This window comes from Dendropsophus ebraccatus, chromosome 2, assembly GCF_027789765.1.
Source record: "Dendropsophus ebraccatus isolate aDenEbr1 chromosome 2, aDenEbr1.pat, whole genome shotgun sequence".
NCBI lineage: Eukaryota > Metazoa > Chordata > Amphibia > Anura > Hylidae > Dendropsophus > Dendropsophus ebraccatus.
This window is the reverse complement of record NC_091455.1, coordinates 124,573,281-124,587,583: the sequence shown is the minus strand read 5'-3', so window position 1 is coordinate 124,587,583 and position 14,303 is coordinate 124,573,281. Positions and strand designations below refer to the sequence as shown.

Here is a 14,303-nt window from a genome sequence, read left to right as displayed (position 1 = left end):
AAGCCTATTTTCGTTTTTGCGCTTTTTCTTATTCCATTTTAAGTTTAAAAGTCCATAGCGCTTGCATTTTTTCACCTAGAGACGTATATGAGCGCTTATTTTTTGCGAAACCAATTGTACTTTGCAATGACAGGCATTATTTTTCCATAACATATGCTGCGAAACCGGTAAAAAATCATTTGCGCTGTCAAATTGAAAAAAAAAAACGAATTTGTTTTGATTTCGGGGAGTTTTGCATTTACGCCGTCCGTCCTATGGTAAAACTGACTTGTTATGCATGTTCCTCAAGTCGTTACGATTACTATGATATATAACATGTATAACTTATATTGTATCGGATGGCCTGTAAAGAATTCAAACCATTGTTAACAAATATACGTTCCTTAAAATCGCTCCATTCCCAGGCTTATAGCGCTTTTATCCTTTGGTCTATGGGGCTGTGTGAGGTGTCAGTTTTTGCGCCTTGATGTGTTCTTTCTATCGGTACCTTGATTGCGCATATACGACTTTTTGATCGTTTTTTATTACATTTTTTCTGGATTTGATGCGACCAAAAATGCGCAATTTTGCACTTTGGAATTTTTTTTCGCTGACGCCGTTTACCGTGCGAGATCAGGAATGTGATAGTTCGGGCGATTACGCGCGCGGCGGTACTAAATATGTTTATTTATTAATTTATATTTATAAAATGGGAAAAGGGGGGTGATTTGGACTTTTATTAGGGGAGGGGATTTTTTATTAATAAAAACACTTTTTTACTTTTTTTTTTTACTGTAACTAGAAGCCCCCCTGGGGGACTTGTATATAGACAGCACTGATCTCTTATAGAGATCAATGCTGTGTATATACACAGCAAAGACCGATTAGATCGGTCATAGATTACTATGGCCTGCTGCAGGCCATAGCAATCTATTGCCGAGCCGGGATCAGCGTCATTCCGACGCTGAGGCCCGGCACAGGCAGAAGAACGGATCTCCCCCCCCCGCGATCGCATCGCGGGGGGGAGATCCGTCCCACTAGACACCAGGGACGTGCGGCGCAGTGCCTCTAAGTGCAGCTGTGAGGTTTGACAGCTGCACTTAGAGGCTTAATTAGCCGGCGCGGCAACAGGACCCGCGCCGGCTAACAGAGGCACTGCCCGGCTGCACGTGTCAGCCGGGATCAGCGCCGTTCAGAGCGCGGTCCCGGCGGGACCCTGCTCTGAACACCCCGAGCGGCACCATGACGTATCAGATACGTCATGGGTCGCTAAGGGGTTAAATTATCATATTCCTGATCTTGCACGGTAACTGGCGTAAGCGCCAAAAATTCCAAAGTGCAAAACTTCACATTTTTGGTTGCATCAAATCTAGAACTGTAATAAAAAGCGATCAAAAAGTGGCATATATGCAATCAAGGTTCCGATAGAAAGAATACATCATGGCACAAAAAATGACACCTCACACAGCCCCATAGACCAAAGGATAAAAGTGTTATAAGCCTGGGAATGGAGTGATTTAAAGGAACATATATTTTTTTTAAAAAAGATTTTAATTAGAGATGAGCGTACCGGGTTCGAGTCGATCCGAACCCGAACGTTCGGCATTTGATTAGCGGTGGCTGTTGAACTTAGATAAAGCTCTAAGGTTTTCTGGAAAACATGGATACAGCCAATGACTATATCCATGATTTCCACATAGCCTTAGGGCTTTATCCAACTTCAGCAGCCACCGCTAATCAAATGCCGAAAGTTCGGGTTCGGATCAACTCGAGCATGCTCGAGGTTTGCTCATCTCTATTTTTAATTTTTTAAAAGCCATCAAATAAGATAATAGTTATACAAGTTACATATCGTCGTAATCGTACTAACTTGAGGAACATATATAAGAAGTCAGTTTTACCCATTTTCACCACACATATAATTTTTTTTCTGCTTTCACTGCATATTTTAGGCAAAAATTACATCAGCCCTTGCAAAGTACAATTAGTGGTGCAAAAAATAAGGGCTCATTTGGGTCTCTAGGTGGAAAAAATGCACGCGCTACGGCCTTATATACACAAGGAGGAAAAAACGCAAAAATGAAAACTGGATGTGACCCCTAAGGGTTAAACCTTTATTTGCCATGACATCCTTAGGGCCCTATTCCACCGGACGATTATCGTTAGCATAATCGTTAACGATTAACGATCTCAAACGACCGCTATTGCGAAAGACCTGAAAACGTTCACTCATTTCCATGGAACGATAATCGTTACTTATGATCGTAATTGCGATCGTTTCTTCTTCCGTATTTATTCGCTATTGCGTTCGTATCTATTGCGAACGACCGAACGATGTCTTATTCAATGCGAACGATTTGCGAACGTTTTGCGAACGAGCAACAATAAAAATAGGTCCAGGTCTTATAAAGCGATCAACGATTTCTCGTTCGGTCGTTAATCGTTACTGCATTTCAACCGAACGATTATCGTTTAGATTCGAACGATTTAACGATAATCTGAACGATAATCGTCCGGTGGAATAGGGCCCTTACTTATGTTCTGGTAGGATTGTACTTCAGTAGCCAAGGCAGTATGAGATACACGCTCTCATCATTACTACAAGGTCTATCTCAGGCTGTGTTACATCTGGAGCTACTACATCTTTACTTTACAACAAGCCCAAGATGGCTTCTCTAGCTGTTATACAGCCAGACATACAGGATCTTAATGTGAGTGCTGCATATGACTGCAGCTTTTACTTTCACATCAATCAGTATGAGGAATTGCCACATATACAGGGGAAACATTGACTTTTGTTTTTTAACCAGTCCACCCTCAACAGTCACAGCGCATACTTATTCTTTGATTGTGACTTTTTGGAGATAAGAGCGAGAAGAGGAATATTTGCTCTTCTAATCTCCACTCTTCTGCTATCTGACTTTTATCGACTCACACGTGGTCATCTGCTACCCCTTCCCACATCTAGAACATGGCTGGGCAACAGTGATATTTTAGGATGTAAAAAAAGCAGCCATTGTAAAGCCTGTGCCAACATCCACAAATGCCTGAAGAAACTGCAGAGGCCCAGATTTCTCAAACTGTCTGAACCGACATAGCAGCCTATCACAGCTCAGCTTTCAGCTCTGATGCAATGAAATCTCAGCTGTGATTGGTTGCTCTGGGCAGTTTACAGCAGGCTGGGTTCACACTATGTATATTTGAGGCTGTATTTGGTCCTCTTGTCAGGTCCTCATAGCAACCAAAACCAGGAGTGGATTGAAAACACAGAAAGTATCTGTCCACACAATGTTGAAATTGAGTGGATGGCCGCCATATAACAGTAAATAACTGCCATTATTTCAATATAACAGCCGTTGTTTTAAAATAACAGCAAATATTTGCCATTAAATGGCGGCCATCCACTCAATTACAACATTATGTGAACAGAGCCTTTCTGTGTTTTTAATCCACTCCTGGTTTTGGTTGCTATACAGCCTCAAATATACGTAGTGTGAACCCAGCTAAATCTGGGCCTAACCTTTTAGAGTAAGAAGTAAGGCTGGAGATACTGAACCTTGTGTAGCACCAAGAGAATCTCAATACATTTACATTGCATCTTGAAATAAAAGGCAGCAGAACTTGACCAGACCATTGCTGATGTTGATTGTTTTTTTTTTTTGTTTTTTTTAAACATTGGTTGTAAAGGCACGTACCCCTTAAACTAGATGGAGAGCAAAAAGTCCCCAACATTTTGTTGTTTGCAAGTTACTTTCTAATGTGACAAGAAGTGCTGAATTACACTGAATAGTTTAAGGGGTCAATACTATTAACTCTGGGACTTTCTACCAACCTTACTGCAGATTAATTAAAATATTTGTTACACTCGAGCTTAAAAGGGTACTCCAGCTGTATGGGTTTTACAGGTAATAATCATGTGCTGTGTGGTGTTATAGGCATAGAATACAGTGTGCTGTGTGGTGTTATAGGTAGTAACTGTGTGGTGTTACAGGATGAGAACACAGCGTGCTGTGTGGTGTTACAGGTAGAGAATACAGTGTGGTGTTATAGGTATAGAATACAGTGTGCTGTGTGGTTTTACAGGTAGAAAATACAGAGTGCTGTGTGGTGTTATAGGTAGAGAATACAGAGTGCTGTGTGGTTTTACAGGTAGAGAACACAGTGTGCTGTGTGGTGGTACAGGTAGAGAACACAGCGTGCTGTGTGGTGGTACAGGTAGAGAATACAGTGTGCTGTGTGGTGTTACAGGATGAGAATACAGTGTGGTGTTACAGGTAGAGAACACAGCGTGCTGTGTGGTGGTACAGGTAGAGAATACAGCGTGCTGTGTGGTGTTACAGGTAGAGAATTCAGCGTGCTGTGTGGTGTTACAGGTAGAGAATACAGTGTGGTGGTACAGGTAGAGAATACAGAGTGCTGTGTGGTGTTACAGGTAGAGAATACAGAGTGCTGTGTGGTTTTACAGGTAGAGAACACAGCGTGCTGTGTGGTGTTACAGGTAGAGAATACAGTGTGCTGTGTGGTGGTACAGGTAGAGAATAAAGCATGCTGTGTGGTGTTACAGGATGAGAACACAGCGTGCTGTGTGGTGTTACAGGTAGAGAATACAGCGTGCTGTGTGGTGTTACAGGTAGAGAATACAGCGTGCTGTGTGGTGTTACAGGTAGAGAATACAGTGTGCTTTGTGGTGTTACAGGTAGAGAACACAACGTGCTGTGTGGTGTTACAGGTAGAGAATACAGTGTGCTGTGTGGTGTTACAGGTAGAGAACACAGCGTGCAGTGTGGTGATACAGGTAGAGAATACAGCGTGCTGTGTGGTGTTACAGGTAGAGAATACAGCGTGCTCTGTGGTGTTACAGGTAGAGAATACAGCGTGCTATGTGGTGTTACAGGTAGAGAATACAGCATGCTGTGTGGTGTTACAGGTAGAGAATACAGCGTGCTGTGTGGTGATACAGGTAGAGAATACAGCATGCTGTGTGGTCTTACAGGTAGAGAATACAGCATACTGTGTGAGTGAGACCACAGTGAAATGAAAATCGCTAACACAATGAAATTGCAATGTGTGAACACAGCCTAGATGTTCTGCAACACATTTGGGCTGAGAATAGGCAGGGTGGAGAACCGTGATGAACAGCTGAGGGAAAGCAATGCATTTTGGGACTTTAAGTACTGTGTACAACTGCTCAACCAGGAAGAACAGCCACACAATACAGAACTAAGACCCCCAACACAAATCGATTTTTGGTAGTTTCAAAACTGGGTTAGACAAATAAGCAATGCTATATGCTTCTACAGGTTTTTTTTTTTTTGTTTTACCTCTACCTGTTCCCCTTTAATGTTGAGACTATTGTCCACTGTTAGAATGGTAGTTGCTTGTTCTGCACAGGCATTTGAGACAATTAGTTGTTTGGAAATTATCATACATATTTTGGCTACGTTCACACTACGTAAGTTTCCAGCCGTAGCGCGTTCCGTGAATAAGCGGCTGGAAACTTACGTAGTTTGCGTACAATGGAAAGTATACGATCTACGGCCGCACAGTTCACACTACGTACGAACTTACGCCCGGATCGTATGCGGCGCCGTAAAAAATGAACCAGACCATTGTTTCCGGACGGAAATGCTGTAACTTACGCCCGTAGCGTAACATGCGGTCCCGTACGTAGTGGTGATTTCTTCATTTTGCCAGCTTTTTGTTCCGATCCAAAAGGTTCTGTGGGGTGTCCGGGGCTAGGCGAAGATTTCCAAGTAAAAGACCGCTGTTAGATCGCTACGAAGAGCGCTCGGGAAGCGTAAGTACGCTACGGGCGTAAGTTCGCGGTCCGTACTTATGCGGCCGCAACTTGCGTAAAGTCCCGGCCGGAGTTTCATACGTATATGTCCGGCCGCGAAAAATATGCGGCCGGACATATACGTAGTGTGAACCTAGCCTCAAGGTGTATGTCGAAAACACATTATTGATATGTTCCCTTTCAGTTGCTGTATCCTCTATAGAAAGCCAGATGACTTCTTGCATTTGACACATGCTTACATCATTGCAGTGGGGGCAGTAAAGGCCATATTTTGCAGTTCTCGTCCAGACCTTGAGCGCACCAATGGAATAAGCTTGCAGGAAGTGCAGAGGAAGTATTCGCGTGTGTTAAAGTTTGCTGATATTTTTCCAGACTTCCTCACCACTGACAAAACAAATAAACGTCCTGCATTGTAATCTGTTATTGTATCGTAACACTTGGCAGTGTTCATTTCCAGGAGATCTCCAATGCCAGCACTGTAATGTTATTTAGTCATTTTTAGAATAGTTCAATATTTAAAGTACATGTAAATGTATAGAATAGCAGAACCTTTCATGAGAAAGTAGAACAATTATAAAAATGAATACTTTTGAGCAGCAAGAGCATTTTTTGTGTGTAGGATTTCATGTGTGTGGCCGATACATTGAAGTTACCATTTAAGCATTTGCTTTCTGACTGCATAGTTCAGACAGGGACAGGCAGATATAAATAGCATATAATAGGTATTTTTACTGGCTTATTTCTTTCATGCGTGACCGAGCCAGTATCTGTCATATGGAATACCAGGCTTTGCCTTACACATAATAGTAGTTGTGGGCCATATTAATTCTGGTCGCTGAATTTCTGTGCTTTCCTACAGAGCAGTATGCTTTTTTTTATATGAAATGCTTTGGTCAATGTGTATTTCAGCCTGGGATTCTATGAGATACCATGCGATTCACTCTGTAGAAGGCCTGATGATCTGCTGTTTAAAGAGGACCTGTCACCCCCCGTGCCGGGGTGACAGGCTCCCGACCCCCTGTTAGATACCCCTATACTTACGTGATCCCGCCGGGTCCCGCTTCCTGAGCCGGTCGGGTCACGGAGATTTGGGCGCCCGAAGCCCGGCGCGCGTGCTGAGAGATGAGTCCGATGCCTATAGAGAATGACGGAGCATCGGACTCCCCATTAATTCTCTATGGGCATCTGACTCTGCTGTCAGCGCGCGCGTCGGGCTTCAGGCGCTGAAATCTCTGTGACCCGACCGCATCAGGAAGCGGGACCCGGCGGGATCATGTAAGTATAGGGGGATCTAACAGGGGGTCAGGAGCCTGTCACCCCGGCACAGGGGGTGACAGGTGTCCTTTAAACGTTAAAACTTTTAAAACCTAAATCAACAGTAGATGTGATATAAAGCAAGTTTGCATTATACATTCATTATTTTTGTTGTTGTTATCATGCTGTGAAACAAAGCTGAACTTACCAAAATTCCAGGTCCAGTCTCCTGAAGGCAGAATTTCTGACTTGTTCTGGTTGAAAAAAACGGACTAAACCCAGGAATTCCGGCCAGTACAGAGTCATAGTCATGTGTCCATCAGTCACATGACTGCCTTCTGTGAGCGCTCAGGTGGTCTGAGATACTTCCTGTTTTTGTTTTGTTTTTTAGAAAAAGAGTGGAATGTGTCACCTGAAATTTTTTTTTTCATTATTGATTGGGGAAAACCATTGTGCCTGAACATTCTGCACAGCATGTATGCTTTAGACCTGCTTACAGAAAGGCACATGGATATAAGGACAATAGACTAGGGCTGATGTAAAAAATAAATGAAACTGCAGATTTTAGAAGTATCCAATGTGTGGCACTGGTACACTCCTTGCTTTGCATACAGGCCTCAGAAATAAAGCACCACCTTGTGGATTTTGTACTCTTCTGTTTATTAGAGTGTTTTTTCAGATACTGATGCAGACTAATAGTCATTGTCAGCTTGTTGTATCATTTGTCAGTCAGCGTCAATCTGTAGCCTTCGTTGTCAGTTTTAGCGTCAATCCGTAGCAACTGACAACTTAAAGGGAACCAATCACGTTAAAATTGGCCATAAAACTAAGTAAACGTGCTGGTACATCACCCAGCACGCTTCCCAAACATACCCCTGTAGCCTGCGTCCCCTGTACATATAGACAGCAAAGTTAGTTTAACAATCTCCCGCGCTGTATGTAAATTACAAGCTAAGTAGTCACGGTGGGCCTGTGGCTGGTCTATTAGTCACGGTCCTGGGCGGCTTCCAGTGCTGTAATCACGCTTCTCTGGGCGTGTTGGAAAGCGCCGCATGCTGACGTCACCCGGGTGGCCGGCATTGCACGTCTGTGACACCGACGTCTTTACTATGCCGCACAGGCGCAGTACAGCAGCGTCTTCTCTGGCTGCACTGCACATGCGCAGCATAGTAAAGACGTCGGCGTCGCAGACGTGCAATGCCGGCCCCCCGGGTGACGTCAGCTGACGAAGGGTGTACCGAAACGGCGTTGGGGTGTTCCTGTGGGTAAGGGAGCCGCACGGCATACATGCATGGTGTTTTGTACTCTGTGTTACTCTAGTTTTACCTTGGCCTGAGGTGACTATTAGTTCATATTAAAGCTTTTTTTGCACTTTATAATTTGTCATTATCACCTCAGGATATTTATTTAACTGTGTTATTTATTGATTTTTGTGCATGCTTTGCCTTTATGTTTGTTTATTGCATGTTGCACTTTTGCACTTTGTAATATATATAATCCACTGGCCAAAGCATGCCTTGTATTTCTCCAAATATTCATGCATGAACCGTGTGGCTTCCCTTACCTTTTGTTTGTATTGTCTGTTTTGTGTAGTCCTCCTTTATGTATGTATATAGTAAATCTTATATAATTGTACTTTACAATCATGTTTGTCTACAATATTTGATCTAATAAACTTTATTACTTATTAATTTACTTATTAACTGGTAGTGGGCTCAAATATCTCTTCTTTGTGAAGAAAAATTTCTTTGGTGTTATATTGTTTATAAAGGGTATGTCTAATCATGTATAGATTGTTATATTGATCTTTAAAAGGTAATCATTTCAAACAATCATTTTGTTTCTCTTTTTCAGGTGTAAAACAAAAGTCTATATGGATAATTTACCAACCACAAGTGTTGTGATAGTATTTCACAATGAAGCCTGGACTACCTTATTAAGGACAGTGCACAGTGTTATAAATAGGTCCCCACGACATCTTCTCGAAGAGATTGTTCTTGTAGACGATGCCAGTGAGAGAGGTTTGTGCCAGAAAATAGATCTATCTCCCCGTCCATGTGATGATTAAGTTTACCCTAAAATGCGTGACTTTACAAATCTACACCTTTACTCAATGGGGGCCTTCTAGGCTCCAATGCAAATCATATGAAGAAACTCGCATAAATAACTTTTACAAGTTAATTTTAAATTTGTAAAATAAGATATGACTAATGTACAACATATTAATGATAATTTTTGTAGAAATCAACAAAAAAACTTTTTTTTTTCCAAATTTCAAACAAAGATATGGAAAACACATAAAGGTATAGTATTTTTCGGCGTATAAGGTGACTGGGCCTATAAGACATCCCTGCCTTTTAAGAAAATCAAACTGTCTCCTGTACCTTTCCCGGCGCAGGCAGTGTGACGTACACTGACTGCGCCGCACCGGGGATCCCTGAAGCTCTCCTGAGCAGTTGAGCGTCTTAATGGAGAAGCTCAGAGATGCTTGGCTGCCGGAAGAGCTTCGGAAGAATGACAGAGGCTTCGGCTACTTCCAGAGCCTCTCCCAGTGTCTCTGAGGAGATGCTTGGTTGCTCGGTAGAGCTTCGGTTACCCCCGCGCGGCGCAGTCAGTGTACGTCACACTGCCTGCGCCGGGAAAGGTACAGGAGACCCGCGGAGGTCTGGAACGGGCCCCAGGTGAGTTAACTGTTTTGTAGTGGTCGCCCCAAACGGTGGGGATGGGGCAATTTTTGAACTCCCCCACCGTATGGGGCGACCATACCCCGTGTATAAGACGACCCCCAACAGAAGATTTTTTGAGGGTTAAAAAGGGGTCTTATATGCCGGAAATTACGGTATATAAAGGTATAGTAAACTAGCTGCAGCTACATTTCTTTTCTAACTTTGTTTTCAATTTTGTCTTCTAAACAATTTTCACAGTTATCTTTTCTGAAGAATGTTCTTTACAACATTTTCCCCACAAGTGGTACAATATTGCTCAGTTTTCCCCTCTAAAGGCCCTATTCCACGGAACGGTTATCGTCCGTATTCGGCCGATATCGGCCGCTACGGACGATAATCGTGCCGTGGAATAGAGTGCAACAATCAGCCGACATCGTTCATGTCGGCTGATCGTTGCAGTCGCTTGTTTTTCAACATGTTGAAAAACAAGCGACTGATATAGCAGCGATCTGCTGCCGTCGCTCCGTTGAATAGGAGCGTCGGCAGCAGATCACCGGCAGTGATCAGCGATCACCTGGGCAACCCCCCTTCCGCTCCCCGCCGCCCCTCACGCACTCATCCGTTTGCTGCTGCTGCTTTGAATAGCGGCGGCAGCGAGCTGGGAACGAGGAGCAAACGAGCACTGAGAGCGCTCGTTTGCTCCTCTTAACGACCCGTGAAATAGGGGCTTAAGTTTCTTGGACAAATGAAAAAAATGCTTTCTCTTTTTTACAATCTCAGACCCTTGATCTTTCTGTACTGGTGCATCACCTTCTTTGCCATTGTAGATAAGCTTATTTATGCCATAATAATATCACACATCCAGAAGATTTTTATTTTATATTTGGCTGGTTTATTGGGCATGTGTTGTATGAATCTGCAACGTCCTCTGAAAGGTACAAGTTGCTCATCTACTGTAACATTAGTACTACGATTGTATAGTTTGGAGCAATTTTTCATAAATATTTTCCAGATATAACTGATAGGGGCTAATTTGTCTGTTTTGTCTGTAGAAACAAAGACTGAAAATGAGTCAGACTTTCTCCCAATATCATCACAGGTCCTTCAGCAATTAGCTCAGTGGTGTATACTGTCCTCAGAAGGACCTGCGATGATGACATGGCCTTATCACTCCCTCCATATGACATATGACATCCTCACATGGCATGATCCAAACAGTGCTGAGTGCATGATAAAAATAGCAGGGGCCTAAAAGGCCCCTTTTCCGTACAGATGTTGTTTTCACTAACAAACATTTTTACACCAAAATGCCTATCAAGAAAATTAGATAAACAACTGGATATTACCAACAACATAATTGAGGAATACCTAGAGTTTCAAAATTCTAACTAAAGTAATTTTGCAGATAATCGCAAGAAAGTAAGCATGGGGGCCTAAAAGGCCCCCAATCCTCATTCTAGGGTTAAAGCATTCTCTATGATTTTGATAGAGCTGTGAAATTACATTTGCCGTATTAAATGATCTTTTGCCATGAGAACATATCCACTCACTGTCATGTACTATTATTGTGTGCAGCATGTAGCTGGTAAATGGGTTGTCTGCATTAGATACCCATTTTCATTTGCCCTCTTAGGTCATGTGGATGTAATAGAAAAGAGTGACGAGGGAGGTCAAATAATGACTGTGTTTTTAATAATGTCTCCTGGTTTGCTGCACAGCTCCATGCCCTTGAGTGCAGAAAATCATGTTTACAACAATGCTGAAATTCTCTTGTTTCAGCTGCGTAGGAAGGTGTCAGACAACAAAGTGACGCTGCCTGATCATTTGTTTATGCACTCGAGCACAGAGCTGGCAACAGAAGCTTTGGCTCCATGATTATTTTGGGTGTTTTTATTTTGTATACTCATTAGAAGGGAATGTTATCTAGCAGTTTCCAGGTCACTTTAGTCATAAATTTATACCATCATTTTATCTGCGTTTGAAAAAGAAAGAAAAAGGAGCTAATGCAATTTTTTTTACAGTTAAAACATTTTTGTCAGATTTTTCTTTTATTGTGGAAATGACTGCATTAAAGTGTCACTGTCGTTTAAATATTTATTGCAGAAATGAATAGTACAGGCGATTTTAAGAAACTTCGTATTTGGGGTTTATTAGCCGAAAAATGCATTTTGAAGCTTAAACACCAGCCGAAAGCAAACGAGTGCCGATCTCATTGATCTTTGCTGTATAACTATACAGCAAAGATCTCAATGAGAGATCAAAGTATATATACTAGAAGTCCCCCAGGGGGAATAACCCTAACCCCAGGGGGGCTTCTAGTATATGTGTAAAAAAAAAAAAAAAAGTATTATTAGTAAAAAGCCCCCTCCCCTATTAAAAGTTTGAATCACCCCCCTTTTCCCAGGTTTTAAATAAATGTAAATAAACAAACATGTTTGGTATCGCCGCGTGCGTAATCGCCCGAACTATTAATTAATCACATTCCTGATTTCGCACGGTAAACGGCGTAAGTGCAAAAAAATCCCAAAGTGCAAAATTGGCCATTTTTGGTAGCATCAAATCCAGAAAAAATGTAATAAAAAGCGATCAAAAAGTCGCATATGCGCAATCAAGGTACCGATAGAAAGAACACATCATGGCGCATAAAAGACACCTGACACAGCCCTATAGACCAAAGGATAAAAGCGCTATAAGCATGGGAATGGAGCGATTTTAAGGAACATATATTTGTTAACAATGGTTTGAATTTTTTACAGGCCATCAGATACAAGAAAAGTTATACATGTTACATATCGTTGTAATTGTAACGACTTGAGGAGCATGCATAACAACTCAGTTTTACCCCAGGGCGAATGGCGTAAAAACACATTCCCCCCAAATAAAAGAAATGCTTTTTTTTTTTCAATTTCACCACACTTTGAATTTTTTTCTGGTTTTGCAGTGTACTTTATGCAAAAATTCATTCCTGTCATTGCAAAGTACAATTAGTGACGCAAAAAATAAGGGCTCATGTGGGTGTCTAGGTGGAAAAATGCAAGTGCTATGGCCTTTTAAACACAAGGAGGAAAAAACGAAAACGCCAAAATGAAAAATGGCCCCGTCCTTAAAGGGTTAAGCTTCCATGACAGAAATAATTAGTTTTATGGAGGCGCAGAAATGACCTTGCCAAAGTGAGTGGCCAACAAGACATCACCGCTGTGTTTGCTTACTGAATGTCTTGTTTTAAACCAAAAGGTGTTAATCTGGAATTGTCAAACTAATTTGCTGATTTCTTAAAATTGTTGAGTAGCCAGTCCATAAAATAGTATAACAGTAGAAAAAGTCTTAGGCTACAAACCCACTTGGCGGGTCTGCAGCGAGTCTCCTTGCTGCGTTTTTGCAGCGAGACTCGCTGCAGATCCCAGCCCTATACTTTCATTAGCAGAGAAACTCGCAGCAGGGATGTACAACCCTGCTGCGATTTTGTCTGCAGCCCTCCCCATTAACCCCCTAGCCGCCACACATTATACATTACCGGGTCCCCGTTCCTGCTTGCTTCGGGGCTCCCGGTGTCTTCACGGCCCGCCCAGCCAATCAGTGCGCTGCGGCGGGGCAGCGCACTGATTGGCCGGGCAGAACGTGCCGGGAGCCACCGAAGCAAGCAGGAGCGGGGACCTGGTAATGTATATCCTGCCCGCCCCCCCTGCAGCCCCGATCGCCCCCGGCCGCACGATCGCCCCCCGCACCCTTCGGCCGCACGATCGCCCCCCGCACCCCCCGGCCGCACGGGCTTCGGGGGGCGATCGTGCGGCCGGGGGCTGCGGGGGGCGATCGTGCGGCCGGGGGCTGCGGGGGGCGATCGTGCGGCCGGGGGCTGCGGGGGGCGATCGTGCGGCCGGGGGCTGCGGGGGGCGATCGTGCGGCCGGGAGCTTCGGGGGGCCGATCGTGCGGCCGGGAGCTGCGGGGGGCGATCTTGCGGCCGGGGGGCGATCGGGGCTGCAGGGGGGGCGGGCAGGATATACATTACCAGGTCCCCGCTCCTGCGGCTCCCGGCACGTTCTGCCCGGCCAATCAGTGCGCTGCCCCGCCGCAGCGCACTGATTGGCTGGGCGGGCCGTGAAGACACCGGGAGCCCCGAAGCAAGCAGGGACGGGGACCCGGTAATGTATAATGTGTGGCGGCTAGGGGGTTAATGGGGAGGGCTGCAGACAAAATCGCAGCAGGGTTGTACATCCCTGCTGCGAGTTTCTCTGCTAATGAAAGTATAGGGCTGGGATCTGCAGCGAGTCTCGCTGCAAAAACGCAGCAAGGAGACTCGCTGCAGACCCGCCAAGTGGGTTTGTAGCCTTAAGGCAGCCCATCCACAGTAATCCCTCTTTATTCACACCAGATTCCACTTTATTCACACCAGCAACGTTTCGGTTTTTCCACCTTTCGCAAGCAGACTGAAACGTTTCTGGTGTGACTTAAGAGTGTGGATAGGCTGCCTTGGACTCTTTCTACTGATATTGGTGGCACCTTGGCCTGGTGAACTTGTTCAGTAGTTTATCCCAATGGGCAGTAGATTGATAAAATGTCTAACTATTTAAACATTTTATACACTTCCTGCCAGGAGCTTAAACTTTAC

General features: G+C 43.9%; 1 protein-coding gene across 1 annotated transcript in view; it reads left to right on the top strand.

Moving 5' to 3' along the window:
• GALNT1 (polypeptide N-acetylgalactosaminyltransferase 1) overlaps positions 1-14,303 on the top strand; it is a 127,894-nt gene that overhangs the window by 77,099 nt on the left and 36,492 nt on the right. Inside the window, exon 4 of the mRNA XM_069958234.1 lies at positions 8,885-9,051. Within this exon, the coding sequence (XP_069814335.1) occupies positions 8,885-9,051 (167 nt within the window). The remainder of the gene's footprint in view (positions 1-8,884; positions 9,052-14,303) is intronic.